Here is a 15,207-nt window from a genome sequence, read left to right on the forward strand (position 1 = left end):
TCGCAAGCCTGTGCATTACCTGTGACCAGAGCAGGGTGAGTGTTGGGTTATAGCCATGGTCCTGTTTCCCCAACGCTGTCCCTGTATACTTTGCAAAACTGTTTTCTATTCCAGTAAATACCCTGCAGCAAAGTGCTGCTGGGTGAGCATGACCATTGCCAGCCAGTGCATCCAGGTTGCACTGTGGACATTGGAATGCACTCGTAGCTGTTGTTCCTCCTCAGCTGGTGTGAATGACATGGTTTTCTGTTTGTTTGCTCTCTTTGAAGCCCTCACAGCCACGGAGAGTGATGGCACGTTGCTGATGGAGCAGTATGTGCCCTGCCACATCTGTGCAGCTACCAGGCCGGAGCAGAGCGAGGGTGGCGAGAGGGTGGAGGACGTGCAGTACTTCAACATGGAGGATTGTGTCCTGACAGCCATTGAGCTGGACTACATCACGTGTCCTAACCACCCTGACATCCCCGTGTCTCTCCAAGAGCTGGTCCCAGAGCTTTTCATGACTGATTTTCCTGCCAGGTAATGTCTGATAGCCTTTGAGTTTCAGTGTACCTGCATGAATTGGTTGGGCCCTTTTCCTAAGTTGTCTCTGCTGGAGGCATGTACTGACCACAGGGAACAAATCCATCTGCTCTCAATCCGTGCTCTGGCAGTTCATCCTGAACTGCACCCCTGGTGTTCAGCAACTTGCTTAGACAATAGCTGTGTGCTGACCGAGTCATCACACCAGGGCTCCTTTGAGATCACTGTGGTGTAATGTGAAAGTCCCTTTTTAAAGCCACAGCTGTCCTGCATTGCCCAGAACTCTGGCCAGGACTTTCTGTAGTTGGAGCCTTTCTGGGATCCCACAAAAGGACATTTTAATGTGGCAAAACAAAAAGGAAGTGCTGCTGCATCACAAGATTGGCACTGAAATGGCCTTAGTTTTGTAAGGGATTGTAGGTGCTGAGTTATGAGTTATGTTATCCACAGGAGGATTCACACTGAGCTGGGGCTCCTGCTCAGCTGAGGGCTGCTGGATGTGTTGGGTGTGTGGCAGCCCTGAGCAGCTGAAGGAGCTCTTCCCTACCAATTGTAGCACTGCCGAATCTTTAAGCTGCTTAACTGCATTCCCAGATGGGTTCAATCTTACACCCCTTATTACTCCGTGTGCAGAGCAGGAGACCTGAGTGCAGGCAGGACAGGAGAGCAGTGTCCCCTTTGGCTCCTGCTCTCTCAGACCTTTGAGTGCTCAATGCAGAACTGCAAGACCTCTAGACCAGCCTATCCTGTTGGCTGCTGTCAGAGCTCTCTGTGTTCCCACTGGCCCCTGTTACTTTGCTGGGGTCATTTTTCTGGGCAAACACCCCATCAGCTTGTCACACCAGCCCTCCTCACACTGTTATCTCCTGCAGATTTATTTGGCGGGTGCAGGGCGAGTGGAGATGTTTGAAGTGTGAACAGCTGTAAAAGTAGTCTCTGGGAGAGTGGGGAAATGATGAATTGCAGCCTGGGAACACTAAGCTGATTTGAATAATCAGGGTTCAGAGTGTGGGGCTGTTCATAAACATCCTGTCTTGCCTTGGTGGAAAGAAAAGGAACAGGAGGTAAATGAAGCAAAAAAAAATAAATCTTTAATACAGATAATATAGATAAATAATATAGATAAATAATACACATAAATAGTTAATACAGACAAATAGTACAAGTATCAGTACCTGTGTCATCTGCTTGGAAAAGGACCTTATGTGCTTTCCAGATCTGTTTATTTCTTGTGGGATAAATTAGTAAAAAGCCTTTTCTACTTTTTTTGCTCAAATTACATTTTTTCTGTGAGAAATCTGTTGTACAATGTCAGCCTGGAGTGTACTTAGATGACCAAGGTAGCTTAGGTGATCTAGTCCTCTTGGTAGATAAGGCAAGCACCTATTGGCATTTGTGAAAATGGAAATCACATTAAAAACATGAATTTACAATGTCTTTGAAACTTTAATTTAAAACCCCCAATTTCTGTTTGGCAGACTGTTCCTGGAAAATAGCAAACTGGAATGCAGTGAAAATGAGAACAACGTTCTTGGCCAGGGTGGAAGTGGAACTGTTATATATCGGGCACGATACCAAGGAAAACCAGTGGCTGTGAAGAGATTTCAGATTAAAAAATGCAAGGGTTCCCCCACTTCAGCTGCAGGTACAGTGCACAGATTTGGTGTCAGGAATCTGGGAATCTGCAGTCTGGGATCCCAAGCTAAGACCAAAGAGTCTGCAAAGTGCTGACAGCACCTGATTAAACACAGCATGGATATAGATAGCAAAACTGATGGGTTTCAATGGAGGAGGAGGATGAATCTGAGAGCTCTTCATGAGCACTTGTAGTGATGAAGGTCACTGGCACTGCAGGAGGCTTCTCACCTGCAGATTAGAGGCTGGATTTATAGGGTAAAAAGTCAGAGCCCTTGAATGGGAAGGAAGGTGAGGCTTCAACTCCTGTTCCCACATTACTTGGCCCTGAGAAGTGTGGGTTTACACTGAGGACTTGTGGGTCTCCACCTCTGAATTGTTGTTTTACCCCTTCTGTGCCAGCAGCTGGAGAAAGCAAACTGGGAATCCTTCTGAGCACACCAGCTTCTCCAGGCAGGGATGGGCTCCCCTGTGGAGCCCAGGTTTCCAGCAGAGCCTCAGTCTGTGGACAGAGGAAGGGGGAAAGTGCCTCGCATTCCTCATTTTTGTCAAGGGAGGATGTGGTGAATCCCTGAGCTGTGGAGGAGGCCAGCTGCTTTCCCAGCCACAAATAACCTCGGGGAAGAGGCGATCTGCCTGAGCAGCCTGTGGTGTGCTGTGGCAGCAGGACCATTACTGTGATGGGTCTCTTCTGGCAGGGAAGCTGGAAAACTGTAGGGAAGAGCCCTTTCAGCAAAGGGTCTGCAGTGTGCCATCTACACAGTGTCCCTGCTGGGAGAAGCACAGCACGAGTTTTCCAAAGTCATCCAGGGGATATGTGAGAACAGCATGTGTCAGACACTCCAGAGCTTGGTGTTTAAGGACCAAGAGAGCTCTTGCTTCCTGAGGCACCAGATATATCGTGCTTATAGCCAGTGTCTCCTAGCAGCTCATGCATCAGCATAAGATTCATTTTAAAGCCTTGCTGTTGACATAATCCCACCAGCCGCCTTCCTCCTGCAGCCCTTGCTTGGTGATCACCTCCCAAAGAGTCTGTGACTCGTTCCCTGAGCTGGGCAGTGAGAATGGGGTTGTGTGTCTTGTCAGATACCATGCTGAAGCACCTGCGGGCCATGGATGCCATGAAGAACTTCTCGGAGTTCCGTCAGGAAGCCAGCATGCTGCACTCCCTGCAGCACCCCTGCATCGTGTCCCTCATCGGCATCAGCATCCACCCGCTCTGCTTCGCCCTGGAGCTGGCCCCGCTGGGCAGCCTCACCACTGTGCTGTCTGAGAACTCCAAAGGTAAAGCCAGCCTCTCCCTCCACTCCACTCCTGGTGACAAATGGTCAGTGATTTGCTGGGGGGAAATTTTTTTTTTCCCAGATTAAGGAAAGTGGGAGGGATGGAATTGTTCTCATGTTGTGCTTTTGGGAACCTAGCAAAAACTGATGTTCGGGATTCTCGAAACCACTTTGGAGGCCTGGATTTCCAATTTCATTGCAAATTAATATGGAGTGCATCTTTCTTCAGTGCAGCATGGATGGTGCTGTGTTTTTTGCCCTGCAGATGGGTGTCTGGTACTCTAAATTATCTCATAATTATCTGTATTGCTGTCATTGTCAAATGAACAACACTAATTCCAAGATAAGTTGAGGCCATGTGATCCTCTTGGTACCTTGGCTTCGTGTCAGCTTTCAGTCAAACACTGATTTTCACCAGACGATTTAGTGGCCTAGATGTGAAAGGGTTTAAAAAAAAGAATCTAATAGGACTGCCAAACACATATAGTAACATAAACAGTCTCATTTCAAATGGTGGCATTGAATGATGTTTCAAATGGTTGTCAGTTATTGCTCTGGAGTTAAAAAGAGGAGACGGGGGAAGAAGGAGCAGTTTTGGCAATTACAGGAGCTGGAGACGGGCTGTTCCTTTGTGCCAGGGTCCTCCTTTGTGCCACTGGGACACATGCTGACACACAAAATAGCCTACCAGATCGCCACAGGCCTGGCTTACCTGCACAAGAAGAACATCATCTTCTGCGACCTCAAGTCAGATAACATTCTGGTGTGGTCCCTGGATGTCAGGGAGCACGTCAACATCAAGCTCTCCGACTACGGCATCTCCCGGCAGTCATTCCACGAGGGAGCGCTGGGTGTGGAGGGCACCCCTGGCTACCAGGCCCCCGAAATCCGGCCCCGCATCGTCTACGACGAGAAGGTGACTGGGGGAGTCTGTGGGGCAGCCCTGTGATGGCACTGGGGGGCTGGCATCATCCCGTGGCTCAATTTCCTTAGCCATGAGTGAGGGGTGGCCCTGGCTTTCCCACTGTGGTCTCTTCTCCTCCTCTTTCTCTTTCTCTTTCTCTTTCTCTTTCTCTTTCTCTTTCTCTTTCTCTTTCTCTTTCTCTTTCTCTTTCTCTTTCTCTTTCTCTTTCTCTTTCTCTTTCTCTTTCTCTTTCTCTTTCTCTTCTCTCTCCTCCCACCAGCAGAGCCTTGTTCTGATTTTCCCCCTGTTTCTGGCTCCAGGTGGACATGTTCTCCTATGGCATGGTCCTGTACGAGCTGCTGTCTGGGCAGAGGCCAGTGCTGGGACACCACCAGCTCCAGATCGCAAAGAAACTGTCCAAAGGGATCCGTCCTGTGCTCGGGCAGCCCGAGGAGGTGCAGCTCTACAGGATGCAGGCACTCATGATGGAGTGTTGGGACACTAAGCCAGAAAAGGTACAAGACCACTCTCCTGACCTGTGTTCTCTGCCCTCTTGTGCAGCTCTTTGAGCTTGCTCCTGGTGCAGCACAACAGCTCCATTGCCCATTTACCCCTCCTGCTGATTTAGCCCAGAATTTCTGTTGACTTGAATGAGAGTTTTATGAATGAAATGATGACAGATTTGTGGATTTAGACATCTGCGGTGACTTGAAGGTCCCTTGATGTCGATGACAGTCAGGCTGCTGATTTCACCAGGGCAAGACATTACCCTTAATTTCTAGAAACAGCTCCAATGTCATGCTGTGAGTGCAGCTACAAAGACTTCAAAATCACCAAGATTATGAAAGGAGGTATGAGGAAGAAAAAGCTTCAAAGTTCAAGAAAAGGATTATGCTGCATTACATTCTTCATTAATTTCAGTTGGTGTTTTAGAGCTGCTGTCTTTCAAACAAAGGTCAGTTTGACTCTCAAACATCTACACACTATCACGCAATGGGTCAGCTTACAAAATTTGTAAGCCTAAAGAACTGAATCAGTAAAATATGTAAGAGAGTGAGAGACCAAGCTTTAATAAATAATAATAGAATCAGAAGATGGTTTGGGTTGGAAGGAACCTTAAATATAATGCAGTTCCAGGGACACTCAGACTGTGCATGTGCTTGGGATTGCCCTGATCCAGGGGCAGGACCTTATGCTTGGCCTTGCTGAATCTCCTGTTTATTATGGTTCTCCTGTTTCATCTTGTGTGACATGTCTTCCTCTTTTCCTTCCCCCTCAGCGTCCCCTGGCCATCTCTGTGGTCGGGCAGATGAAAGATCCAACCTTTGCAACATTTATGTACCTGCTACCCTGTGGGAAGCAGTCTTCCTTCTTCTGCTCCCTGGGGCAGGAGTACACGGTGGTGTTATGGGATGGGAAGGAGGACACCAGGTGAGACAGCTCACATTAGCAATTTTTCTTTTCTTTTTCCTTTTTGAGTGAAAAATACTTCAGTATCTTCACATCTATCTCTGGGAGGGAGGTAAAGAAGGTGAAAGTGAACTTGGAAGAACGCCAAGAATATGATGAACACTGTTTTCCCAAACTCTTTTAATTGGGAACAGTGGTTGCTTTATAAAGGATATTTAATGAGCTTAACTCTGCTTCAGTTAATATGAGGAGAAGATTAGGGCAGTGTAATGATTCACACACACAGGATGAAGCATTTGCACATGAGAACAGACGTGTTCTGCCTTTCCTAATGAGGCCATTTAACACTAAACCTTTCCTAATTGAGGCTGCAGTTCCATCTCTCTTCTGCAAAGCAATTAAGCACATGCTTAAGTCCTATTGCAATCATTGGGAGTTAACCACATGCCTGGAGCTGTGTGTGCATTCAAGTGTGCACTGCCAGTAAAATGTGTTCTGGACTGAAGGCATGTGCTTAAAATGTTATTAAATTGTGACTGAGGTGATGGCATTTTGCTCAGCCACATGTGACCTGCAGCTAGTTATGTTCATTTTTATGGATGCTGCTGATTTTTATAGCCTCATTCTTATTTGGAAATGTTCACAAACTGATCTGAATTTTATATTAATGTGTTCATTATTTGTAGCCATTAAGCTAATGGGAAAGGCACATGATTTGGTGTTGAACTATTTGCTTTGCCATTTGTGGTCCTTGATCAGTTGTTCAGTGCAGGCAGTGTAACTTTTCCTGCTGAACTGGTGAAGCACATGGCACTTCCAGATGTATTTTGAATACATGGATGTTGTCCAGATATTCACAGCAATATATCTCAGTGAATCTGCTTCCTGACTGGACAATCCACTTGCTGAATAACAAGTCACTCACACGTGACAGATTTCAGGATGTGTAATTGCTTGTGCCACAGTTGGTAAAACATCTGGGACTCACAGATGTGGTTGTGAATATCCAGTTATTGCTCAAACATTCAAACCCAATAAACTTCCCCAAACAAACAAAATCCTTTTAGCTACAGAAAAACCCCTATTAATTAGTGATATTTATAAATAATTTTATTAAGTTACAGATCTTTGCTCTGTAGAATCATGCTCCTCTGTTTATGTACTGGAATAATAATAAAGCCAGATAATAGCAAGGCAGTGAACTTGGAGAGCAGATATTCCCTTGAGAACCTAATGGGCAAGATGTGCTGAGACTTCCCAGCTATTAATTACTGCTGTTCAGCAGGAGCTGTTTGTCTCACAGCTCAATTGCAGGAGCAGACCACATATGTCCTCCTAACCCTGTGCAAAGTCAGAGAGCTCAGTGTAAATCTTCACAGAAGCAATTCCACATCTGCCCCTGAGGAAGAGCTGTGGCACATCTTTCTTCTCCTTTGCAATGAGGAATTTACAGTTTGGAGAAGAGTAGATCCTTGCAGCATCATCCACATCTGGGCTTGGCCTGTTAGGTGGCCACAAGGTCCACAAAGTCCTTCAGCCCCATGCAGGAGGAATGTTGACTGTATGAAATTGTTGCTTGCTCCTTTCAGGAACTACACGGTGGTGAACCTGGAGAAAGGAGTCATGGAAGTGCAGAGGATGAGCTGCCCAGGAATGAAGCTGTGCTGCCAACTCAAATTTCAGAATGCCCTGTGGGCAGCCACAGAGGTGAGCATTGCCTGTGCCCCCCTCGAGTGGGGCCTCGTTAGGGGAGACACAAATGAAGAGAAAGAGCCTGTTAAATTAGTAAAGCCAAGAGTGCCAGACAAAGAGTGTCTCAGGTGAGCAGCGTGACTTTGTATCTGCTGTCTCCAGGTGTTTTGTTTCTACCTGACACACAGTTCCAGGCTGTGTCTCCCAGAGCTCAGAGCAATCGTGGGAACCTTAGCTTTCCAAGGGGAAACTCTCTGGGTTGGAGCAATCTGTACCCAGGGATTCATCTGGGAAATGTCCTTATCTGTGGGCGATAAAGGGAGGTAGGGACAGAAATCATGCATTTAAGGGTAGGGTTTTGAAAGAGGCCTGAGGGATTTGGAGGTTGGTGGGAAATTGGTGCCCAAGTTTTGTGTTCACCGTGGAAAATTGCAGCTAAAAAGATAAGAGTGAGAGAGCGTGGCCGATTTATCCCCCAGAGCCTCTGTCCACCCATCAGAAAGGGCTGTTAAGAGTCAGACAGTTGTGACACAATCATTCCACACAAAACAAAGAAAAAACAGCCAAAAAGACTAAATGCACCTGAAGTTCAGCATTTTAGAGTGGGGGAAAATAGGTCACACTCACTGAATAAATAATTTGTGTTGGCTGTTTCACTCTGCCCTGGCATGGATTTTTCTCCCTGTAAGAAAATAAGATATTTTGACTTTTTCTGTTCTCAAAGAGAGGTGAAGCTCAAATACTCTTCTTTTATATTTATAGAATTTTATGTGCTCTTTCGCAGGACCAGAAGATTTCTGTGTATGGATTGCAGGGCATGTGTCCTTTAAAGACTCCACTGAAGGGTTTAGACACTCCTGCCACTGTGAGCTGCTTCCTAGTGATGCCTCTTGTCAAAAGGGTAAGGAACAACCCAAAGGAAAAGGACAGTAGTGCAACTCTGCTGCTGGGCCAAGCTGCCACATTCAGCTGGTGCTGAAGGACTTTGCAATTCCCAGGAACATTTTGGCACTGCAAGGAGAAGGTTTCCAGGTCTTTCTGCCTCTGCCAGAGGACAGAGGTGTGGGCAAGAACCTGAGTCTAGGGACCAAAGCTGGCACTTCCAAGCCTGCTGGGAAAATAGTCAAAACAGATCAAATTCCTCGGCAAGGAAGTTTTCCAGCTGTGCTTCCACTTCACTGGAACACAAGGTTTAGGCTGATCAAGCAAAGTAGAGAAGACATGAAGCAATAATTAGAATAGAGATTTGTTAAGTGCTAATGCAGGACGTGGGTACCTCCGGCCCCTTGTACCCACTGTTTTCCTGGGCTGTGTGCTGTCATTTGTGTGCACAGTCTTCCTTAAATGTTATCTGGGCTCAGGCACACTCCTGTTTTGGTTTTGAATGAGAACACTTAGATAATACAGTTCTTTTGGGTAATGCTCTTATGAGTAACATGGATAATTACTCTTATGGGCATTAAAACAAGTTATATGTTATCTGCCAACCCTGGAATTGCCAACATCCCGTTTCTGGCAGCAGCAATCTGACCTGAGTGCCTATTGTGGGCAAGTCTTGGGAGATGTTTAAAAACTGTTTTTGAGCTAAATTACCTCCGGTTTGCTTACAGCCACCTCAAGTGAAAACATAAAATTATGTTCCAACATTACTGGTACCTGTGTAGTCTTTGTAAATGCCAGCAGACTGGGACGTGTCTGAGAGCTCAGCACAGGGCAGCTCTCAGAGCTGCTGGTTTATACCAGGCTTGTCCTGAGCCATTGTCCATTTCTGGCTCGTCTGCTGGGATTGCTGCATGGGCTGAATCTGAGGCAGATGGTTTGTGTAAGGTGTGCTGCTGCACTTCCAAACATGGTGAAGTAGGACTAAAGTAGGGCACTGATGTAAAGTTGGCACAGGGCTGGACTTCTCTGCATCTCTCAGCTTTCCTTGGCTCTTGGACCTGCAGCATTTGTCCGCTGTGGAGTTTCATTTCTGATGTGTAGGGCAAATTTCTTTTTCATGCTACCTGAGGTTCCATCCAGGACAGTCGAAAGAGTCTTTTTGCTTTAAGCTTTTCCACTGTCATGCAGCTTGCTAAGCCATTCCTCAGGGGTTACGAGTGGCTTTATGTCTCCTGGTTTCTATTTCCAGTTTGTGGCTTGCCTAGAAAATGTCATAAATAATGCCAGGCCCTACAATAGCAATATTGAGTCTAGACACCTCCCTTCCTCCCCCGACCCTACCCAATCTTCCAGAAATCCACCTCCCTTCAGCTCACTCCTTAGTTTATTGGACTTACTTTTTCCTCTCTCCTTTCTATGAATGAGTTTGGCAGTGAAAGGGCCAGAGCAGCAGCCTGGGGATGTGCAGACCAGGCTGGCAAGAGCTAACCCAGCCAGTTCTTTCAAAAAACCTATGTGGAAAGCTTACACTTGTCACACTCACTGCCTGGCCAGCAAGCTCTATCAGAGTTATCAGAGTCATTGCTGTCCAGTGGAGAAGAGAATTGCATTTTCCTGGGAAGAAAGCCTTGAGCTGGTGAGATGTGAGGTAAATTTTAGTCAGAGAATTGCCGAGGGATGTTGCTGGGAAGGGGAATTCTTTACGAGTGCCTTGGGAAGGCTGATCCAAAAGAAATAGTTTCCAAAACTTGGTTTCTCATCCAAAGGAAGCATCATGGAAATTTGAAAGCAGGCGAGAGGGGCCCAGAATCTGAAACTCACCCGCCAAGGAAAAGTCTTGTACAATTTAAGCTTTTTGTTGCATGCTTGTTGTCACCAGGATGATTCTTTTTGGCAAACAATACAATTTTCAGAAAAAAAAGAAAACAAATTGGCAAATGAGCAGGTTAGAAAGGGCAAATCAAGACACATTCTGCCTTGGTTTGCAGCTTTCTTACAAAGAGTGGTGGAGGGAGAGGAGAAACCTGGATGGGTACAAATCTTTGGCCTTGCACAGAAACCTGGGGCACATGGAAACAAAAGCTGCATTTAAAGGCTGAAGCCAGCAGTTGCAGAACCTGAGAAGAGGAGGAGGAGGAGGAGGTGACCAGGCCCTGGTGTGGCATTTTTTGCCATTTCTCCTGACCTGCTGGCAGCAGGACAGGATGTCTGGAGCCGGCTCATCCCCGCACATCGCAGTCCGGCACAGCCCCGCTCGGGGCCTTCCTCCTGGCACGGTGGGGCTGCTGGCAGTGCAGAGCCTTCAAATGCAGTTTTGTTGCTGTGTGTTTTTGTTGGCTCTTCGTGGAGCCCAAATGTTGAAAATGAATTCTGAGAAAGTTACTTAAGGTTTCTGGAGGCTGCAGCCCTGCCTGTCTTTGGTCACTGCTGGAATACCTTGATCAGGGGAGTTTTGCCTCACCAGTGCTGGATAAAATCTGTGACATCTGTGGGGAGGTGGTTTTTGACATGGTCTTCTGTAGAATTGGTCATTCCCTCACCTCAGTAAGGTGAGGGATATCAGGATGAGGCAGCAGGGTGAGGTTTCTCAGCATTTGAATTCCTGCTTCTTGTTTCTTATCTCTCTGAGCAGTAACAACAATGGTTGGATAGAAGCAGGTCCTGATAGCCAAGATAGAGAGCAATAAATGCCCCAGTTGAAAAAATACCTTCCAAATTGGCTTCCACCATTGTTCCATCCCGGACAAGGATTTGGCATTGGTAACACCAGAAGGGGGTCCCTGACCCACCTCTGCCTAGTTATGGTGCTGACTGCTCAGTGCCAGGGAAATTTGGCCTGTGGAACCCAAAAGGGAATAGGGATTCTGTTCTGCAGTAGCTGACACTAATCAAGGAATTCAGAATAATTTTTTGTGAAGGCTGTGCTCAGATAATTCAGCATTATCAAATCAAATGAGACAAAATTGTAATCTCTGAAGATTTTGATCATGTCCCGTGTCACGCTGGGAGCAGTTCAGGTTGACATACCCACACTACAGTTAATATCTGATGTTCCCATTTCAATTTAAATTTTCCAATTCTAGTAAGAAATGCCTCTTGTGCAGGCTCCTTTGAACTGAAAAAGTTGGAGCATTTTTTACCAGAGAAATGTGGGCTGTTCTGCTTTGTTTTATTCAGTTTTAAATAATTGAACTCCCTTCCAAAGCAAAAGTAACCCAAAACCCAGCTTGTGCAAAGTATTGTGCCGTGATCCAACCTCCTGATGCAACTCCTTGGCAAAGCCACTTCCAGGAGCCTTTGCACCAGATCCACATGGCAGCAGGGACATGGCACTGAGCACTGCAGGTCGTTGGGGTTTCTTTTAATTAGTGGTTGGAGAATTTGGATTGGACTGAGTTAGTCCAAGTCCCATTTCACAACTTTCCACTTGCTTTCCTAGATTTTCCCATTACAGTAAAATTCTGCTGTGATTTGGATTAGTCATAGGGCCTCAGTGCTCTCATGGTTTTACTCATACTTGGTGTGCAGAGAGTTTGTCTTCATCCAGGACTCTCAATAAGCCTTGCAAGCAGAGCTGTCAGTTAAATAACACTTACCTTGTACTACCTGCCCCTCAATAGCTGTGACAAGTCAAGATACTGATTTTTTGTGGGGATTTACAGCCTGGGAACGATTGTCCAGGCCTGGCAGAGTCAAGATCCCTGGAAGGGCACAGGGATGCCTTAATTTAATCTTTGCATTCCCAGTAAAGGGTGACTCTGAGCCCTCAGCCCATCTCACTGGCATCCTGGGCATGCCAAAGGTAGAGCTTTCCACTGTGGAGAAGCTTAGGAGGGGTGAGGTTGGGTCAGCTCTGTGGTGCTCTGTCTGGTTCTGTTTGCTTTGCTGTGTTTAGTCCAGGCAGCAAAAAAGTCCTGGGTAAAATGGTCTTTTTTTAGAATTTATTGCTCTGCAGGGAGGAAATAGAAAGACCTTTGAGGTAAGTATTGTTTTATCTGCTTCACAGATGGGGGAGTTTCTGGTAGAGACCCAAGGTCACAGGAAGTTTTGTTCCCAAGAGATCCATTTTCCAGTCTGTTTAACAGCATTTTGCCCAGCTGGGATGAGCTGGAGGAGTTGCTGAGCCATGGCCCTCTCAGCAGCTCCTGCCCCTGAGACATGAGGGATGCATGGCCAAGGAGCTGGAGCTGTGTCCAGCACATTTGTACATTTGGGGACAGGTTTTTACCGATCTGCAGAATTGTTTGTGGCACTTGTTAGGTGCTTTGCTGAACTGCTGCTGCTTCTGTGCCCTCAGCTGGAATGTCTGAGCTGCCAGGGATCCCAGACCCAGAGCACATCCCTGGGAGGAGCAGTGCTCTCAGAGCAGCAGACTCTGGATGTGGAGCAATCACTGGATGCTCTTGTTTCTGAGAATATTGGCTCTCTCTTTCCATTTTTACTGTATTTCTTCCATTCCTCTTCTACCTACATTGATAGCAATAGCTTTACTCCTTTTTGGAAGTGAGCTGGGTTTCTACAGCTGGATTCCTAAGATCATGATGACTGTCTCTGAACATACTCCAGCTTGAATTTGTTAACCTTCAGGGCAGGCTGCCAGGTCGGTCTGTCCGCCCTTGCCAGTAAAGAGAGAGGTAATACTGGGTGAAAGGAGTGTGGCTCAGCAGCAGCTTCTAGGGAATTACTTCTTTTTATATTGCTGTTATTGCTGTTTTGGGGTAAGTTACTGGTGTTCTTGCAGAATGTGAGAAGCAGGCAGAGCATCTGGGATTGAAAGCTCTTCTATTATTGAGAAGTAAAGAAATAGGAAAAAATTCTTTGCTGTGAGGGTGGTAAGGTCCTGGCACAGAGAGGCTGTGGACTCCCTATCCCTGGAAGTGTTCAGGGGCAGGTTGGATGGGGCTTTGAGCAACCTCTATCGGAAGGTTCCTGCCCATGGCAGAGGGATGGAATGAGATGATCTTTTAGGTTCCTTCCAACCCAACCATTCTCTAATTCCATGAAATTTTTCTCCCTTTCTCACAGAACTCATACATGGTGCTGGCTGGCTTGTCAGATGGACTTGTAGCTGTGTTTTCAGTATCCCAGGGCCTGCCAGGGGACAACTGCTCCTACCTGTGCTCCCACACAGCAAACAGGTCCAAATTCCACATTTCCGATGACGACCCGCGGCAGAACCCGTACCCGGTGAGGGCCATGGAGGTCACCAACAGTGGGGCTGAGGTGTGGTACAGCAATGGCCCCGGCATCCTCATCATCGACTGCGCCTCCATGGAGATCAGCAGGAGGCTGGAGCCCTTCAGCCCTCCCTCCTCCATCACCTCCATCGCCTGCAACTCCGAGTGCCACGGCGAGGAGGTGGTCTGGTGTCTGGATGATAAAAGCAATTTCCTGGTGATGTTCCACGCCACTAGCTACCAGCTCTGTGCACGCTACTTCTGTGGGGACTGCAGCCCCCTCAGAGACATGTTCACCATCCAGCAGCCCTCTGCTGCCATCCCAGCCACAGCCCCCCTCAGCCACGGGGCCATGGAGAACAGCCCTGCAGGGGACATGAGCATCATGTACAGCCCGGACGTGGGCACGCAGATCCTGAACCACCAGGACTCGCTCACAGACTACTGCTCTGTGTCTTCCTACTCCTCCTCACCTCCCAGCACCATAACCCGCTGCGCCTCCAGTCTGCCCAGCTCACCCATGAGCTCTTCCAGTGCACCCTTCTCCACAGATTTTGATGAGTCAGAGAAATTCCACGAGCTCAAGGCTTCCCTGGATCACAATGCTTCCCCTGCAGGTGACAACACAGAGCATCTCCAAGCAGTCAAGATTCTTCCTGTAAAAGACCTCATCTGGATCCCCAGGTAAGTGGGTCACTTACCCAGGCAACTTAGTCAAAATCCCTCCTGGCTGAACATGAGATTAACTCAGGCTGATTCAGCAGTTTTTGCATTCCCAGTATGATTCACTGGGCCAGAAAGTCAAATAACCATTAAGAAATTCTGTTCCCAGTATGATGGAACATGGATTTTCTATGGCTTTTTAACGTGTGCAGTGTTGAGCAGAGTGGCTACATGGAAGGCCTTGCTGGGTTGATTTCAGCAGAATGAGAAGGGGGTGGTCAGACTCCAAGCAGTGTTTCCCCAGCTACTGAGCAAAAAAGAGCAGCAGGCAGCCTCCTTGCTTGGACACAGCCCTGGCAAGTCCTGCTGCCTCCCGTGGAGCTGATGGGAACCTCTGGGAAGCAGATTTTACTTGTCACAGGATTTCTCACTGCAGTGGATCCAGGATGCTCTCGTGGCATCACGGTGCTCCCTGCCCTGCGAGACATCATGTGGCTGCAGGTGGACATGGAGCAGAGGATGGATATCCATCCAGCATGGGTCTCTCTCAGCTGATAGCATCCCCAGTGCTGAGGATGTGACATCTCCCCCATTTCTCTTCCAGGAGAGGAGGGGACATCATCGTTATTGGGCTGGAGAAGGAATCGGGCACCCAGCGGGGCAGAGTGATTGCGGTGCTGAAGGCAGGGGAGCTGGCTCCCTATGGGTGAGGCTCACTGGGCAGACCAGGGGCAGTCTGTGTGGGCTCAAGGGGGCTGGGGGGACAGAGGGGAGCTCTGCAGGCTCTCAGGGCTCTTGGGAGCTTCCTCTTGGCTTCCAGCAGTTTCTGAGGAGTTCCCAGTGGGAGGACACAGAGTTGCTGGTTGCACGCTCTCAGAGCGGAGCAGACAGCGAGGGGAAGGCACTGTGACTACAACCTGGTCTCCAAAATTCACAGAGACTGAACACTCCATAATGACACAGACAGGACCATGCACAGTATGATTGAGTTGGCCTGATCCTGCCTGGTGCTGCCTCCCTTTCCTCTGAGGGCACCTGG

The 15,207-nt window shown here is 47.7% G+C and overlaps 1 protein-coding gene across 1 annotated transcript in view; it reads left to right on the top strand.

The window, feature by feature from the left end:
- Window positions 1–15,207, top strand: part of LRRK1 (leucine rich repeat kinase 1) — a 68,902-nt gene that overhangs the window by 52,018 nt on the left and 1,677 nt on the right. Inside the window, exons 23-32 of the mRNA XM_062501269.1 lie at window positions 270–519; window positions 2,001–2,167; window positions 3,244–3,441; window positions 4,079–4,356; window positions 4,665–4,859; window positions 5,624–5,775; window positions 7,344–7,461; window positions 8,231–8,347; window positions 13,354–14,189; window positions 14,773–14,874. Coding sequence (XP_062357253.1) covers window positions 270–519; window positions 2,001–2,167; window positions 3,244–3,441; window positions 4,079–4,356; window positions 4,665–4,859; window positions 5,624–5,775; window positions 7,344–7,461; window positions 8,231–8,347; window positions 13,354–14,189; window positions 14,773–14,874 — 2,413 coding nt within the window. The remainder of the gene's footprint in view (window positions 1–269; window positions 520–2,000; window positions 2,168–3,243; window positions 3,442–4,078; window positions 4,357–4,664; window positions 4,860–5,623; window positions 5,776–7,343; window positions 7,462–8,230; window positions 8,348–13,353; window positions 14,190–14,772; window positions 14,875–15,207) is intronic.

This window comes from Cinclus cinclus, chromosome 13, assembly GCF_963662255.1.
Source record: "Cinclus cinclus chromosome 13, bCinCin1.1, whole genome shotgun sequence".
Classification (NCBI taxonomy): domain Eukaryota; kingdom Metazoa; phylum Chordata; class Aves; order Passeriformes; family Cinclidae; genus Cinclus; species Cinclus cinclus.